At 37.7% G+C, this 18,419-nt stretch overlaps 1 protein-coding gene, 1 long non-coding RNA gene, 1 other non-coding gene and 1 pseudogene across 3 annotated transcripts; 3 read left to right on the top strand and 1 right to left on the bottom strand.

The window, feature by feature from the left end:
- The first annotated feature begins 8,254 nt into the window (after window positions 1-8,254).
- Window positions 8,255-8,458, top strand: LOC149070791 (small nucleolar RNA U3). The gene has a single exon (XR_016195005.1). It is a non-coding gene; the product is annotated as a small nucleolar RNA U3 (small nucleolar RNA).
- Window positions 8,459-10,992: 2,534 nt separating this feature from the next.
- LOC149070790 (small nucleolar RNA U3) lies at window positions 10,993-11,095 on the top strand (annotated as a pseudogene).
- A 203-nt stretch (window positions 11,096-11,298) lies between these two features.
- LOC149070789 (uncharacterized) lies at window positions 11,299-11,985 on the bottom strand. Its single transcript, XM_089248314.1, has 2 exons — window positions 11,799-11,985; window positions 11,299-11,702 (listed from the first exon to the last, which is right to left on the bottom strand). The coding sequence occupies exons 1-2, from the start codon at window positions 11,954-11,956 to the stop codon at window positions 11,534-11,536; spliced, it is 327 nt and encodes a 108-aa protein (XP_089104440.1). The 5' UTR covers window positions 11,957-11,985; the 3' UTR covers window positions 11,299-11,533.
- Window positions 11,986-12,381: 396 nt separating this feature from the next.
- On the top strand, window positions 12,382-17,273 carry LOC149070788 (uncharacterized). The gene is made up of 3 exons (XR_016194992.1): window positions 12,382-12,826; window positions 15,369-15,471; window positions 17,118-17,273. It is a non-coding gene; the product is annotated as an uncharacterized LOC149070788 (long non-coding RNA).
- The last annotated feature ends 1,146 nt before the right edge of the window (window positions 17,274-18,419 follow it).

Raw genomic sequence — 18,419 nt, 5'->3', positions numbered from 1 at the left:
GTAGCATTTGCAGCGAATTCACAATGGCACTAACAATTTTCGAAGGGAATCAAAATTAATTTAATACTCTGGAATACTTTAAGAAATTCATTTTTAAAAATATTGTTGATGCTGCTACCTACTTTCAAAATCAGAAGTGCCTTATGTGGTGATGACGAGAAGCTCAGGCATAAAAAATTAAATTCTTCATTCAGCTACGCTCCTTATGAATAAAGCTTATAAACTGACCTGAAAGATCAAAATTCCAGTTCAATAATTTCTTCAAGACCCAAAGAGACATCCAAAACCAAGGTCCTCCACACAAGCAGACGACAGGTAAGATCGTAAAAAGTGAATTTTTCCACACTGCACTTTATAGTAATGTGCTGCCATCTAATGTCAAACTTAAAAGTGACTCATGTGGTGATGATGAAGTTCAAAGTAAAAAAAAAACTATTCTTTATTCCGCTCAGTTCCTTATAAACAAAGCTCGTGAACTGAACTGGAAATTCAAACTATAAGTTCGGTTATTTCATTTGAGCATAAGGAGGCGTCCAAAACAAAGAGCCTCTTAATGAGCAGACGACAGAGAGGAAGTCGGTTCCCTACGAGTTAAGCTCACAAACAGAACTGGGAGTTCGAACTGCCAGTTCAGTCATTTTTTCAGGACACAAGGAGACGCCCAAAACAAGTAACATGGAGAGAAGCAGACGACAGAAATTATATATTACAGGAGGGAGCATCCAGCCACCGCGATTGCAGCGACATCAAATGCAGGGAAATCACGTGACCCGGTAAAAACAAACTTCCCGCCTGGCAATTTTTCCAAAGAAATGTACAGTTCGGTCTCTAAATATTGGGTTTTAAAGATATAAAAAAAAGGATAGAGAAGAACTCATCTAAAGGTGAAAAAAGATTAAATTATTTTCATTCAATACCGGAATCATTTCTTTCGTCATTTCTTGAATTTTCTTTCATTAATTCTGGAATTTTATTTCCTTTATTAATTATTATTTTTTTCATTACTTCTGAAATAATTGCTTTCATCAATTCTGGATTTGTTTCTTCCATTAATGCTGAAATTATTTCTTTTATTAATGCTGGAATTATTTCTGTCATTAATTCTGGAATTATCTCTTTCATTAATTCTGGAATTATTTCTTTTATTAATTCTGGAATTATTTCTTTTATTAATGCTGGAATTATTTCTGTCATTAATTCTGGAATTATCTCTTTCATTAATTCTGGAATTATTTCTTTTATTAATGCTGGAATTATTTATTTTATTAATTCTGGAATTATTTCTTTTATTAATGCTGGAATTATTTCTGTCATTAATTCTGGAATTATCTCTTTCATTAATTCTGGAATTATTTCTTTTATTAATGCTGGAATTATTTCTTTTATTAATTCTGGAATTATTTCTTTTATTAATGCTGGAATTATTTCTGTCATTAATTCTGGAATTATCTCTTTCATTAATTCTGGAATTATTTCTTTTATTAATGCTGGAATTGTTTCTTTTATTAATGCTGGAATTATCTCTTTCATTAATTCTGGAATTATTTCTTTTATTAATGCTGGAATTATTTCTTTTATTAATTCTGGAATTATTTCTTTTATTAATGCTGGAATTATTTCTGTCATTAATTCTGGAATTATCTCTTTCATTAATTCTGGAATTATTTCTTTTATTAATGCTGGAATTGTTTCTTTTATTAATGCTGGAATTATCTCTTTCATTAATTCTGGAATTATTTCTTTTATTAATGCTGGAATTATCTCTTTCATTAATTGTGGAATTATCTCTTTCATTAATTCTGGAATTATCTCTTTTTCATTAATTTTGGAATTATCTCTTTCATTAATTCTTTCATTAATTTTGGAATTATCTCTTTCATTAATTCTTTCACTAATTTTGGAATTATCACTTTTATCAATGCTGTAATTATCTCTTACATTAATTCTAGAATATTTTCTTCCATTAATGCTGAAATTATAACTTTCATTAATTTTGGAATTATCTCGTCCAAGCTGAAATTATTTTTTCATTTATTGTTTTAAACTCCTATTTATTTTATGCCATAAGAAAATAACCGGGGGGGGGGGGGGGGAGATCGTGTTTATTTTCGCCGTGTCACGTGATGTTCGGACAAAAGATATTGGGGGACACATTTCTTAGCACTGCCAAGGCGGAGACCGTTGACGTCATACTCTCTCCGGAGGCTTGATTTATATAGAACTCCTTAATACATATATGAAGTCGTCTTAGATTCATATACTGTTGGTGCTGCCATTTAATCTCGAAACTTCAGGCAACTCATGCGATGATGAAAGAGAGATAGAGAGTTCTCTTTGTTATTTTTTGGCATAAATTTTTTTTATGAGACGAAAATATTGGTAACAAAAAGGGTACATTTGCAATAATGGATTTTATGTAGAAAAAATAATTATTTCTTTCCACAAAAACATTCGGACAATATGGATGATCGAACAAATAAGTGAAAATACGGATTATGTGGTCTTCAGATAGGGTTACCAGATTCAATTTACGAATTTTTCCAGAATTTTTCTGGTAGGGCCTCCAAAAAATCCTTTGGCTCGGGGGCCTATGATGCTATTACGACGACCCTGCCTGTCGTCAGCCCCACTCTTGTGGGGGGGGGGGGTCATGGAATTCTAGTACCTGATTCCTTTACTTCTATTAATTTACATTAATTAAACAAAAACATCAATAAAAAATTCGAAAAATGATCAAAGTTATCGAATTGCAACGTATATTTGATAAAGAGATGATGAAGAGCTTTAAAAGTATGACAAACATTTATGTCTGTTCAATATGGTTCGAGCCACGATGAAGTGTCAGCAGGTGGACCACGTGCTAATTATTATTAATAATTTATGAATTTTGGGAATTTAATTTAAATGCCAAATCCTCAATGGATCGTGTTTGATTACGATCCAGACCATCAACGCGTTCCTGAAATAATGAAAAAAAAAATGAGTGTGATAGAATTCGTTCTTTTCATGAAAACAAAATTTCAAGATTTATGTTCGTAACTCGAAAAGTTTGTAAGTCGGGGAGCAACTACATAAAAAAAATTTAGAGAGGGCCGCAATTTTTTTTGTTTCTTTGCATTGGGCCGTGAAATTCTCCTAAGCCTGGACTGGTCTCCGATTTTTGAATTTGAATATCTCAGGGAATAATGGAGTTAAAAAACATCTAATTTGTTTGTTGGGCTCAGAAGAGAAAGAGCAACAACTGTCTAATTGGAAGTTAGAGGACGCGGGGAGGGGAAGGATCGTATAAAAATTTCATTTTTTATTTTGTGTACACTGTATTTTCATCCTCAAAACTCGTACAGGGTAATTTCTGGTCACATTTTGAGAATTTTTAAAATTAGAGCCATACCACTACGACGAGCGGTTGATGAGATAAAGGCTGTAACAACACTCCAAGGAGAAACCTTTGAATCTTAGAATGGCCATAATATTACCAATAGGCAGGGCCGCAAGTAGTTGGGGGGGGGCGAATCTGGTGCCCCCGGCGCATTAAAAAGAGGGCGCAGATTTAACCATTTAACCTATCCTTCAGCATTACGGGGTGGGGGAGGTGCCTAAATGAGTGGTTGCCCCGGCTAACTAAGTATCTAATTGTGGCCCTGCGAGTAAGTATATTATTTCTGACGATTCACCATTGTGCAAATAGGTAGGTAGGAATTTTTAGCTAGGTAGTAGTGCCTCTCTCAGAAAAATCGCTTTGTATGTGGGCGTGTGATAATGTTAAGAGACAGCCCTGGGCGTACTTTATATGAAAATTGTGAAAAGCTAATCAAAAAACTCAGCAAAATAATGTGGTCTAGTTTGCAATATTATTAGTTTCTCATCTTTTGTGCCATCCTTGTGATAATGATCTTCAACTATTACAATCAAGTTTTCTTAAAATTTCAAGCCGGGTTTTCCTAGGAATAGGTTTGTTGCGCAGCGTGAACCGAATTAGACTATTTCGCGCCGACAGAAACGTGTTACATAATCACGCCACGCGTTTGTGTTTTCCTAGCGAGACGCATCAGATCAGGGCGGCTATATAAAGTATATGGCTTTGGCATGAGCTACTCTGTCGTCTGCATGCTCCGGTTTGAAGGGAAGGGAAAGAAAACGCAGAAGAGTGAAGAGAATATCGGCAAAACCGGCGGCGCACGACGCATTTGACTCCTCCAGAAGCAGTCGGCCAATCACGCCGGACGTAAAGCGCTGTCGTCAGGCGTATTGCGCTCTGTAGGAAAACAGTCATGCTGCTTTTCTTACTGGTGAGTGGACGGCGTGTCGCGCTGGGCGAATCACGTTGCGCGCGGCACAGGAAACCTGCTCCTAGGAAAACCCGGCTTTAGGATCTTCTATCGGATGATCGATGTTGAAAAAAAAAATCACGCATTAAAAAAAATACCATATGATATCTTTTTGGTGGTGCCCCTTTTGTACTGATGCCTTAAGCACGTGCTTATTTTGCTTAATGGTTAATCCGGCCCTGTGACTTTCTCTGGAATGAATGTTTCAAACAAATATTTAAAAATTTTTCACACGTATTTTAGTTCATTTTTTTTAAATTCATAGTAGGGCTACAACATGAACCTATATCCTTGATACATGTATTATTGTTGAAAACGATGTGAAAGGTTGAACTTTTCAACTGTGCTTAATTTGTGTGGCTACTCTTAACTACTTTTATCCGCATGAAGAGAATAAAATTAATAAAACTGCTTCGCTACCACTTTTAGCGATTTTTATCACTACAAGAATGCGTATTTTGGAAGCTACAACTGACATTTTGTCAACGAAACTATAATCATTTACAAAAATAAACTAATTTGAAATAATACAAATTTCATCCATGATGAATTTTCCTACATGTGTAAGCGTAAGAGGGTTCTCATACTAGGGGATTTCAATTACCCAGGTATTGATTGGGTGAACCTTTCATCTAGAGATCAGTATGAAAGAGACTTTCTTAAGTTGGTGCTCGAAAATGTTTTGTATCAGCATGTATCAGAAGCCACTAGGGGTAATGCTATTTTGGATTTAGTTCATACTAGTTCTGAGGATCTTGTTGAACATGTTTCGGTGGTAGAAGAGTTTTCTTCCAGTGATCATCGTATAGTCAGATTTCCCTAACTTTTCCTTGGGTAAGGTTGATGACAAAAGACTGGTTCCTTGTTTTCGAAGAACTAACTTTGATGTTTCATTTTTTGAATATGTTTACATTGGATGAACGCAGGTGTCGAGGAGATATGATCTATGTATTCAAAATTTTCAATGGGATGGATAGGATGGACCATGAACTTTTAGTAAACCGCCAATCGACTGCTTTTACAAGGGGACACCAGTATCGATTGGTGAGGGACAATGCAAGGCTATGGTGTCGCAGGGAATTTTTCTCTAATAGGGTTGTTAATAAATGGAATAGCTTACCCCCGGAGGTAGTAAATTGTAAAGCAATTGACATGTTTAAAAAGAAATACGACAAACATGTTGGAGTAAATCGAGAAGCTATCCATTCTTAGATTAAGACAACCATAATATTCTTTATGGGCATTGTATAGTATTCTATCATGCATATATATATTGTTTACAATTTTTGTTAATTGCAATTTTAATTGGGTTGCTGTATTTTTGAAACATATGACATCCATATTTTTATGGGCATCTTTTTATCAGCCACCTCGTTGGGCATTTTGCCTGTTGTGGCGTTGTATTTGTATTTACAGTAACTTGATGACAATGTGTCGTCTTCAAGCGCAGAATTTACATTGATTGAAAATAATTTATTGTAATTTTTTTACTGTATTCTATTACGTTTATTTTGCTCTTTCGTTATTTTCATAAATTAAAAATTAATCAAATTAAATTCAAACATATTTATATATTTTAGACAATTTTTGAATAACTATCTTCTAATGGAAAAACGGGGGGGGGGAGTGGTAGAAAATTATTCATGTTCGCAAGAGGGGGGCCATAGGAATGAGAAATGGTTGAAAGGGGGCCATGGACAAAAAAAGGTTGAGAACCACTGCTATAGAGCATGTCTGGGACGCTCTGGGGAGGGCAATTGCAACTCGCAACCCCCCTCCGGGAGCCATCCAGGGAATGAAAACAGCGTTGGTGAACGAGTGGGACCAATTGCCACAGGAAATGATAAACTGCCTTATTTCAAGTATGAAATCACGCTGCGAGACCTGTACTCGGTAAGAGGGGACCATACCCCCTATTAACCCATTTTTTTGTTTATTCTGCAACCACTGTTTCATACCTTCTGGCTCCAACGAGTGTTACGCACGATCATACGTGTGTATTACAATTATTGAATGGTTATTTGTTTTGTAGTGTATCAATGTATGTACATATCAAATTTCATTAAAATCGGTACAGTAGTTCTAGAGATAATCGACCAAGTCTGCAAATTCTCTTAATTTCTTACAGCAGTGTATATATATATATAGTTAGAGTGGATCATGAAAGTGTGTCATACTAAAGCGGGTGGGGGGGACGTTCTAAGTGGTAACGTTATAAATGGGCGTGACTGCAATACTTACTTATGAATGTGAATATTATTTACACCGAAGAAGAGGTATACAACAATTACATTACTATATGCCACCAGGAATGACTAGCGCCAATCTTAAACCCAACATGTTCAATCGTTAGTGCCTTAGGCATAGGAGTCCAAATCGAAAATTTAGAACAAACAATGACTGACGAAATCGGTGTTTTCCAGGGAAGTCCAAAAAATCTCAAGGACTCCCTCTCCCCTAAGAAAGACCGTATTATGAGAATCATGGGGCCCCCGGGCCAAGTGATTTTTCTGAGACCTTGCGTGCCAAATTCTCGAAAAATTCAACTACTTCTCGTTTTTCTGAGGCCCTCTTCTCTTGAGGCGCCTGGGTGGGCCATGCGCTAAGACGGCAGTGCCCTCCCCCCCCCCCCAACAATTTCAGCGGCTTCGTATGGGCATATGAAGGCAAGAGTAGTGAAAGTTGTATGGGCGTACCCAGCGAGGGGCAACTGTCCACCCCCCCCCCCCCCAGAAGAGAAATTAAAGTGTAGTAATTGGTACACAGCACAGGCGTATCAATTTAGTATCGGTGAGTCCCCCCCCGCCCTCTAGTTCAGATCCTGGGTACGCCCTTGTGTGCCTTATGTGTGTGTGGAAGAGGAAAATAAAAGGGAAAAATTTAGTTATAAGGCGCACTTCCTTCTTAATTTCTCAAGTCAGTTGATAAACAGTCCCTTGGTCATTTTCCATAGACAGCGTTTTCACAATAATGTACAATTTCCCGTGTATGAATGAATATTAGTAGAAACTTTAGTATTTGTTATTGATTTCTTGTTTACTTTCATGCATCACTTTTCATTTTCTTTCCGGAAGGAGAGATTATTCCCCGTTTCGGAGGCCTGGTTTCGGTCTGGGAAGATAACAAAGTACTAAAGTAAATACACTTCATGATTATATACGATCAAATAGAAAACACAAGAGTTTCTTGACCACACTTTGATGGCTTATTTACAATAAATTACCTAAAGGTAGTCAGTTTTGAGTATGGAATCCAGCTTGTATGCTGTATATTATGGAGGAATGAGGGAAGTGCCTTTCCCCTTATGAGTTTGCTTCATTAGTTTCGTCTACTATATCCGTAGATACCACGAGTAAATCGATGATAGTCTTTTTTTTTTGGAAGCTACTACTTGGTCATATGAACTTCATTTTCCAACACAAAATGTGGAAATATGAAATTCTTGGGTAGTGTTGGAAGAGGAACTCCAAATTCTCAAGATTTTTAAAATAATGGGTTTTAATAAGTTTTTTTCAAATATTTCAAAATTGGCTCTCCTGTATCTTTCATTAAATCCAAACCCCCCCCCCCCCCCCCCCACGAGGTGAAACTGAATACGTCCCCTTCAAGATAGGAAAGCCCCTTTCTTATCAACTTTCTCACGCTTAAACCCGCCAACAGAGGGTGCGCAGCAATATAATGATATATTTTAGGTTAGCGCCATCTGTTGTTTTGGCTGAACGCATGGCACATAATTAGCTTTGGTTCTAGATATGAAAAATGCAATAACATAAATGTTTCTCACATTGGTAATGATGTGATTATCAATATTATATATGCACAGTTTTCTCTATCTTTAGAAAAAATCTGAAACGCTGCAACTGAACAACTGTTGATATTTTTATACGTTATTGTTTTATATATAGTTTCCTGAAATGTGAATTGTTAAGATCATACTTCATAGGATCATTTCTATAGTATGATTTACGAGTTCGTGTCTTCGAACTCTCGCAACCCAAACCACGATGATGACGTGAGGGGTTGCCTCCTGAGCGTGAAGCCGGCTCGTAACCATTATCGGTTCTTGCCATTGATGATCGCGCCGGGTATTCCAAGGAATATCCGACGGGAGGTAACTCGTTCTGAGTGGCTCTATCTTTCAATAACAAGTAGATTATTAATCGGCGGCCTAATCCGCGTATTTTATATTAAAAATTAGAATATCGAAAGAAAATATCCTTTGTGGCTGTTTAACCAACATCTGATAATTAAAGCTTTTTTTTTGGAAGTCGGTAATTTTTTTTTTTGGTGACCCGGCCAGTGTCCGAAATTCGCGTTTTGGCCAGCCAGTTCGCGAAATGGCAGAAGATCCCTGGGCCTTCTCCTATTAGCCAGTGCCGTCTTAAGGCATGGGCTCACCCGGGGGCGTCAAGAGAAGAGGGGCCCCACAAAAATGAAATCCGGTTGATATTTAGAGAATTTGCCTGGTAGGGCCTCAGGAAGATCACTTGGCCCGGGGGCCCATGATGCTCTTAAGACGGCCCTGCTCTTAGCCAGAACATGGCCCACCGCTCTAAAGATTAATGGCCCAAGTCCGATAACAAAAGATATGATTCGAGGTCATCGCCAAGTTGGTATATTTTTTCATGATAATAATGTCCACGTAACCCATCAAACCGCAGTCACACGATGTGCATCCTTTTTTGATTTTTTTTTTTCAAAATTAGACTGAAAAAACTTTGTGTCTATGTATTATTATTATAGTATATAAATTATTTTCTCCTCTCAAATTTCTCTTTCCCCTCTCTCGTCACATGGTACTAATCCAATACAGCTACTATATATAGCCACACATGTAACCATGTATCGCCCGTTGGCGATGAATAAATGTATTGGCCTGTCAAAACCCGAAACATTTCTGTAGATCGAACTTTGGCCAAAACTCTCAGCCCTTTCACGAATTGGCCGCACTTCCGGCTTTGGCAGTAACATACAGTATAATATATACACGCACATAACAAATGCATGTTGTATAAAGAATTTCATGATTGACCATCTCAATGTCCCATATTAGTCATGATTAAATGTCCGATCATCATATGTAACGGGTTCAAATAATTTGTTTATTTTCAATCACGGAGGGGGGGGGGGATATATACCGTAGCCGAGAATAGCTCTTAGACTAACATTTTGCCGATAGATGGCGTCAGTAGTCCGGATCTCCACTCATTGAAGAGATAGATAAAAAAACACGCGCGCGCACGTATGGCGAAAGTGAAGGGGGAAATTTACTCCTGAAAAACATAGCAACAAAGCTGAACACGGGTGGAGATACGGGGGGGGGGGGCGTGCGGCCCCCCCTAGCATCAAAGGTGAAATCGACTGATCTAATGTACGGAGTGATTATAAAAAAACTATCCCGCGCGACATATGGGCCCCTAGCTATCATACCATTCACAGAAACTGAATGAAATTTTGGCATGAGGTATTTTGAGGTATGCGCTCAAGAATGATATGGAAAACAACAGTGTCACTCTAATAGTTACGGTTACAGTGAGAAAATTTCGAAAATATCAAATGGCAACACCAAGTTTTTTGTATTGGAATGCGATCTCCATACTGAAAAACCCTAAATAGCGTTGGAATGGCACCTGTAGCACGAAAATCCCCGGAGCTAGGCAAGGAAAAAGTAAAAAGGACTCTTTGCCGTGCACCAGAGCACGGGGGGGGGGGGGGGGTTGCACGTGTCACACTCGGTAGTAAATTGTCCGTGGTGATAGACCGAAGTTGTGCTGGGTTTGAAAGAAGGAAAGCCTCCACGGGTGATAGATTATCTATTCTATATATAGGTCATGACTTCCTTTTCGATAAATTTTCTACCGTCGGCAGGGCGACGTGTCGGGGAGGGATGACCAATTGTGTGAATTCGTGGGATTATAGGACTTCCCCCCTCTTCCCTGGATTCGGGCCCGCTTATAACATCCTAGTTCCACAAGTTGAGAATCACACAATGGCCGTCTCAGGAAATTCGTGCCTTCGCCCCCCCCCCCGTTGTTACCGTCGTGACCGTAATTGGTTCTTGCCATTGATGATCGCGCCGGGTATTCCAAGGAATATCCGACGGGAGGTAACTCGTTCCGAGTGGCTCTATATTATAAGCAACAGTTTTCTCGTGAAAGATCGCAGAGCCGATTTATTTGCTTTACGAGTACGTACTAGACCAGCGTTTCTCAACCGCCGGGCAGTGAATGCTCACCGATTAATTTATACCCCCTCCCCATTAGGCATCCATATGACCGGGCCACCACTTACATAAAAAAATCAACCGGGCCGCGGGCTTCCAAACGTTGAGAATCACTACACTAGACGATAATCCAATGTTTTTCAACCTGGAGCCATATGGCGTCCTGGAATGTTCTAAGGAGGCCACGGGTGACAATCAAATGAAAGGGGTGCCAGACAACTAAGTAAAGAAATAAAGCTTTCAAGTATGGTGTTCAAAAATGCGACTACTCCCAGAATCTAGCAGAGCTGTCCGTGGTACCAGGGCAACCTTGATCCATAGCCCGGGGCTTCGTGTCGATAGAGTCTACATGATGAGATCTGGCGCTATGATTGTCAAGTGTAAGTACGCAAATATGTAAGGTATGAAAGGGGTATATGAATAAAAGAAAAAGTATGTATGTGAGAGGTTGCCTCCTGAGAGCGTGAAGCCGGCTCGTAACCATTACTGGTTCCTGCCATTGATGATCGCACCGGGTATCCTAACGGGAGGCACCCCGTTCTGAGTGGCCGTATTTTTGAAGAGTACTTTTTTTACCAGAGTGAGCCGCATAATGTACACTAATTATAAGACGGTGACGGTTATATCCAACCGTTCTGCGGTGCCCCTGACGAAGGTTCGAGGAGCGCAGTTTGAGAATCCCTGCTCTAGGATCTATATGCGCTGATTATGACAAAAAATGTTTAGCTATACAATACCTCATTCATTAACAGATGTAATAAATATATTCGAATGAGTTTCGTTACAGAGAAATCTGGTTCCCTCTTGGAATACATTGGCTACATCTTCCGAATCACGCCAATTCGTTGGAGTAGACGTATATAGATGATGACATGATGCCCATTGTCTCTGAGTACACAATTCTTATCAAACATGCGTGAGCAAAGTACATTGTTTCACGTTTTGTCTATATCACGATTTCTGAGTGCAACATCGACACGTTCTAGACTTTCGGAGGTTCATCCGCAGATGTCATGTTGATGTAACATGGAGGAGTGAAAGCCGAATCCTGCACTATGTCTTTGACGGACGCGTAAGTCGAGATGGCACCGCCGACGATGCCTATCGCTATGATCCCACACAGGTACGCCGTTTCGTACGTCGGTATACTCCTAGGAGAGAGAGAGATGAGAAGAAAAAGGCGAATCACACAATGTCGATTGCCTCTTAATTTGCGCGTTGATAACTAAAATGCAACGAGCACTTACCTTATTGGCCATTCTGGACTGTGCTGATTGTTGAGCAGGATGTAGAGAGCCGGTGGGAAGACGAAAGTCGTGAGCGTCACCGTCGATGCCCCGACGAGGTTCAGGACCTTACCGAACATTGGTACCGACAGGGCGATGAATATGATCACGAACATCATGGCTGATCTCACGACGCAACGCTGTAGGCCAAACCCTGTAAAAGGAAGCAAAACGATCAGGTTGTCACTGTAAAACCCTCTATACGTATTTGGAGTTGGTGATATTGCAGGCTTGTTCACCGCCAACAGTTCTTCAACAGGAAAATCCATATCCAACAAATTGTCGTTGAGTAACCGGCAAAGTCGGTAAGTTAGTTGGAGGATGGATAAGCGAGCGAGTGAACGAGAAAGTGAGTGACTGAGAGAGCAAGTCTGTCAGAAAATGACTTCGCCCTCCTAACCAGATCATGGCCCGTCGCTCTGTCTCAATGAAGAGATATAAGCTGGTGGTCGAAGAATCCCTGGGCCATGCTTGGCCTTCCGTTTTATACAGGTTTCACTGTATACCCCAGTAGCACAACGGTATCGGCATGCGTCGGATCGACGTCGATGCGACGCCGGTTCGTCGAGTGGATACCGAGCGTCGCAAGAGGTCGGAAATTTCTACGTGTCCGATACCGAACGGTATAGTAAAAATGTATTCAGTCGGTAAACGCCAAAATACCTTCATTTTTTTCTCTAAAATAGTTTTACTCTCACTTTTACAGCATTTCGTTTCGAAGGAGAATATCTTAAACGATAATTTGTTTCTTTTGAAATAATCTAAATTTTTCGCCCATCATAACGTCGCACTTGCCATTTATAACGACCGACAACGACAAAGAACGGTATAGGACACTACGCGTTTCTCCCCTCCCGTCTTCCCTGTCAGTAAGCATCAACAAAGCCGGCCATTTTGAAAGCACAGCGTTAGTTACAAGCTGCGAAGGCCGGCGCTTTTATTGTTTATTAACGAAACAGTTGACGCCGAAGACAGCGTTTAGAGAAAAGGTAAGCATTATTTCACTATTCCTATCGAACTGTATGATAAATTTTCCAAGTATTAGATATTGTCAATGTTTATTTATTTTTTTTTTTACCGCAGTTTTTGATAAATCCGTTCCCTCCTGCTGGGCTGTGATCTTTGGCGGGCCCTTAGATCAGGTTAACATGGGCCCCCTGTAGTGAATTTACAATGTAAAAAAATAAATAAGGGTTGTCACGGCACTCTCTCTTGAGCCGTACGTGCCGTAACCTTGGAGCTGAGGCTATTTGAGCTCCTATGGCCCACATCTGGGGCGTCCCCCCCCCGCTACGCCCTTGGCCCATATCCAGGGGTAGGGCGCTTAGACTAAGATCTGGGGCCCTTCTGTATTCATAGCATGGAAAAATCAAAAATGATGGTATTTTCCCCGGGGGGGGGGGGGGCTGTCAGCCCCACCCTTGTGATGAGCCATGTTGAGCGCTCCCTATAAATTTTGTGCTGAGCCCCCAACCCATATTCACGAATATACACAATACCACACACCATTCCTCCTGCCTACGGGATGATTAGGGATTTTCAGCCCCCTCAATATTTTTTTCTTGTCAATAATTTTCATGTCAAACTGAATGATCATGGGCTGGGCAAGGTCGTAGCGTTCCGTCTTGGGGTCCCTGTTAAAAGGTTGCAAAATAAGTAAACATATTTTTTGTGAGGCTCCATTTGGCTCGATGCCCCAGCCTATTTACAGGCCCGATTTTTCGCCATTTTGTATCCTAAGCCTCACCCGTGGGCTATCAGGGCAGGGGTTTTTATGTTCTCTGAAGTAAACTTTTGTATAATATTATGTATATTTTATATGAATTATATTTTTATGTAGAAATTAAAGTTATTGAATTTTGTCATGACAGAATTCAATCATCATGCCCCCCTTTTCCCTGAATGCAAGGGGGCATGCTTAAAATTGTTTAAAGTATGTACGTAATAAATCAAATATGAACATGGAAATTTATTTGAAATCTATAGTATATACTTATTTGAAATTTTACATGCTATGAGTTAAACTTGACTGAAACTTCAACACAATGTGATAATTGGCTATATAAAAATATCGCTCTTTGGTCTTGGCACACTATTCTATACAGTGTTAAAATATTTCATCAATAACAATGTAACTCCTTTTGTCTCTGGCCACATTCCTTACTCTCTAGGTCACTCTCATGCTTGCACACTCTATGTTGTTCTTTTTTTTTGCCTCGCAGCCTAGTTCATTGCTCTTTAAGCCAATCCCATGCTTATACACACTAACAAACCTGACCCCCAGCCAATGATTTGGCTGTAGTTAGCATGTTTACAAATCACATATCGCTCTAAATATACTTGTAACATGCTTTGTTACATCAGTTTTAACCAAATCTTCGACTAACAAGTTTAAAATGTGGGCACTGTAGCAATATGTAAGTCCCAAAAAGCCAAGCTTTTCATCCAGGGTCTTTCTGGATGAAACCATATTTGCAGTAACAAAATTTGATATGTTACATATGAAGTTTTCTTCTGTTGACTTCACTGAACTAAAAACCATATTTGCTAAATAATTTCCAGCATGTGATAAGTCAGATGTGTCAATAGTATCAACATAGATGGCTTTACCACACTATTTGATAACACACAGAATTTATTCATTATCCATCCATTCATCGCCATGCAATTTTTGATTTTCTAAGTCAACTTATAATATACATTATAATATAAAAATATTTGAAAATACATTTAAATTAATTGATATTTAAAATAATCTAATAACAATTTAAATCACTTTAGAGCTGCATAAATAATTTTATTCAATTACAACAGATAATTTTTCACATCTGAAAAAAATTGATTTAAATCATGATTTAAACTGCTGATTTAAATCACTACAACCCTGATCATTTTGTCACACACTCACCCAATTTCTTGCTCTCTCCAGGTCACTCCCATATTCACACCCTCTAAATCACTTTTTGTTACTCCTATGCTTGCACACACTGTTACTCATGTACTTGCACATTCTTTTTGCTGCATAGTGACTTAGTTCCATGATCTCTTGGTAGAGTGGGAAGGTTGAATGACATGACCAGTTGACTACTTGACCAGTCATTCCTTAAATTTGCAGCCCCTTTGAAATTTTCGCCTTGAGCTATAGCTCACTTAGCCTCTTTGTGAATACGCCATTTGGGGGTACCTTACCAGATTCCTGTCTGGGGGCCATCTTCAAGATGTAAAGAGGGGGCATGCCTACTTGGTGATGTTGAAAATATTTATTAACCCATTAACTTATATATAGATCATGGAGCCTCTGATATACTAATCTGGACCCATAATCGCTCAGAGCAGGATTTTTTATGTGGTTCTGTGTAGTATATTTCTAATGTAAGTGAACAGTGATTACATTCTTTTTCAGCTCCCCTTTCCACTCTATATGCAAGGGGCTATGATTAAAATTGTTCAAAGTATGTTCGTGAAATATTAATAAGCAAATGTATACTTTGAAATTTTTATACCACATGTACCTATTTGGAATTTTTCTAGGAGTTAAACATGACACAATGAAACTGCGATACAATGATAATTCCCTATATAATGATACCATGCTGTCGTCTCGCACTATTCCACCAATAAATCATGTGCAACGGTAAGTATTTTTCTTTTTCTTTAAATACCATTAAATTGGAATTTTACCTTTTATGATATTTTATTATTTTAAATAAAAGTTGTATCAGAAAAAAAGGAATCAACATGCGTTCTAATCTGTTGGAAACTGATGTTCAACTGCAGCGGCCTAGCCAGAAATTTCGTTCGGGGGGGGGGGGGGGAACCAAAGTGACAGAACAATGGATTTGGCCATCTTTTTCCCTTTTTTCGGTCATTTTCTCACATTTCGGGGGGGGGGGGACCAGACCCCCAAGTCCCCCCCCCCCTCGCTACGCCCTTGTTCAACTGCCATGGGGGCAAATGTGGTTAAAATGGTAAACTTGTATAACACAACCTTGAAAAAGTTAGTGAAAATTAATTATCAAATATTTTTAGTATAGACAATTCCTACAATAATGATGGTAATTTTGTATAATTTGTAATATAATTTAAGATGTACAGTATATATGAAGTTAATGCATTGAACGATTATTCTCGGAGTGTGATTGTGCAGCTGATTGCTATACAGGGTTGTCATGAAGGAAATATTGCTGAGTTGGAATATCCCTCATATCATATATATGGCCTTGCTACATTGAAATAATCTGTTTTTACAGTTCATAAAACCTTGACATGAAAAGTCCAAGCATAGGTCTCCATACACAACTAAAAGAAATAAAAATAATTTGAATTGTACACAAAATGGTTTCAAAGTGGTGCATTTGTTTGTAGTTTATGTGTACAATTGCAGACTATTTATATAACTTACAATAAAATAAGGAGTAAAATCAAATTTCAGGATACAATGTAAAGAATATTCATAAGTACAGTATAAATGTGTTGTTTTTTTTTAAATTACAGTTTTTCCTGCTGCAACTGTGCTTAGGTTTTTGAAAATGTGATTGTGGAGACTTGAGCAAAAATTAGTGGAGCTTCTGCATTAATTTTCATTTCAAAAACCATGTTTTGAACAATTTAGAGTGAAAATTAATTATCAATATTTTTAATATAGACAATTCATACAACCTGAAAATTAGTTTATCAAATGAACAAAACATTGCTTTAAATCTTGACCTCTACAAAAGATCAAGATTTAAAGCAAGATCTGAGTATATTCTTGTATATGCACACACACATAGTTTGTAATTTTTTTACTACATTTTGTCTTATTTTCATTCTATAAAACTGAATTTGTTCGGCTAAGAGTCATCCAGTAAATTTCAGTCACTGTTTAGAAAGTCCAAATCAATCCAGAAATCAGATTTTTTTAACGTGAAGCTCAAGATGAACACCCGCTGATGCAAAACATTTCCAACATCCATTGCAAATGTATCAGTAGCTATTATTTTTTGTGGTATTCGTGTGATTGGTCTGAGAGATTATTTTGATGTTAGAGAATATGATTTTTTCACACCATAAAGTTATCAAAGATATTGGTGGGACACCAGCTCAACATTTCAATATATACCTATTTAAAATTATCATGATTTCATGAAATATTGTTGGGGGGGGGGGCGGCGGCTTGAGCCAGTGTAAAGTTGCACCTGCAAATTATACTCATAAAATATATTTCTCTAATGTAGGCTACTATCAAAATATTCTCAATATTCAATAAATTAAAAGAAATGTATTTTCAATGTTTTATAGGTTTTGTCTGAAACATAAGATTGCTGAAATTTTTTGCTGGCATGAAGCACCCTGTTCCATGTGTAATAAAAAGTTTGCAGCTGTGTTAAAAAAATTTATCAATATTTGAAAATATCTCTTTAAGAACTTGTATATGGAGCAATATTAAATAATGTCTAATAATTCTATTTGTGCTCGCTTTATCTTTGCTCTCTTCATTTAATCCCCAGAAAACTGGAACTAGTTTTATTTGAACAGATCATATAAAATGCATTTAAAATTATTGGTGGTGTGTTCAAATGGCCTGAATTTCTAGAATCCTGTACGTATATAGTGTGAGGTAAGTACGCCAGTAATAGGCTTCCTTTTTCAACTTTTAAAAAATATATATCAAAAGTTATGAGAAAACTCTGTAGCTTTTTTTACCATATACCAAGCTATATTCTTTCAGTTGCCGTTCGGTGTCCAAGCTGGTTTTGAAAAAAAAAAAATAGGTGGAAAAAGGATGCCAATAATCAGTCAAAGCAAGACATTTCATTTTGCACTAAGAGTAATAATTTCATATTCTAAATACAAAATTGATTGTGCTTTAAAGACGTTAAACAAATTGCACATGAAGTTGAAAGGGTGGCCTACTCTAGGGTCAATCATTTTCACATTATTTAAATTGTATGACATGTGACATTGTAATCAGGCCTACCAATCTTGCTGAAGTGATACCCTTCTCTGTGAACAATCTTAAATACATTTTGCTTTCAAACATACTATATCTTTTAAGAGAATTCTTTTCTATCTACATACAGATATTAAGACAAAAAAAAAATAATGAGACTAAATTCCTGCAGAAGCAACTTCTCGAATGCTTAAATATAAAAAAAATGAAGCTTAGAGAAAACAGAAAAAGCAAGAATTGGAAAAGAAAAGAATAAATAAAAAAATAAAACTCAAAATAAAAATAAAATAAATAATAAAAATTAAAAAAAATAAAAGCTCTCTCAAAAATACCTATAACTATATGCCTGTTTCAAGAAATAAAAAAAATAATTGCTCAAGGTTTTTGAGTTTGACAGGAAATAATAGGCGTTTTGTTCATGTACAAAATTATGTGTCTACATAATACGTCCAGATATTATTGCATTATTTCCCACAGTTGAAATCGAAAGAGCAGCACCTTGTTTTTCTGTGGATAAAAAATATCACCTGTGAAAGAATACAAGAAAGTCAAATTTTCATTTTAAATTATACCAGAGACCTATTCCACTTATAATATTTTTCAGTGATGTTTCTTTTTACAATTTTGTCAAGCCTATTGCATATTTTTCA

Source organism: Pholcus phalangioides, unplaced genomic scaffold, assembly GCF_987345545.1.
Source record: "Pholcus phalangioides strain wild (caught in Gottingen) unplaced genomic scaffold, Ppha-v1.0 ptg000020l_1, whole genome shotgun sequence".
In the NCBI taxonomy this organism is placed as follows: Eukaryota; Metazoa; Arthropoda; class Arachnida; order Araneae; family Pholcidae; genus Pholcus; species Pholcus phalangioides.
This window is presented reverse-complemented; position numbering and strand designations above follow the sequence as displayed.

Coding starts and splice junctions, on each gene's coding strand:
- LOC149070789 (XM_089248314.1), bottom strand. CDS start 11,956: ATGATGTTCGTGATCATATTCATCGCCCTGTCGGTACCAATGTTCGGT. Junction 11,703..11,798: donor AGTCCAGAATGGCCAATAAG/GTAAGTGCTCGT, acceptor TCTCTCTCCTAG/GAGTATACCGACGTACGAAA.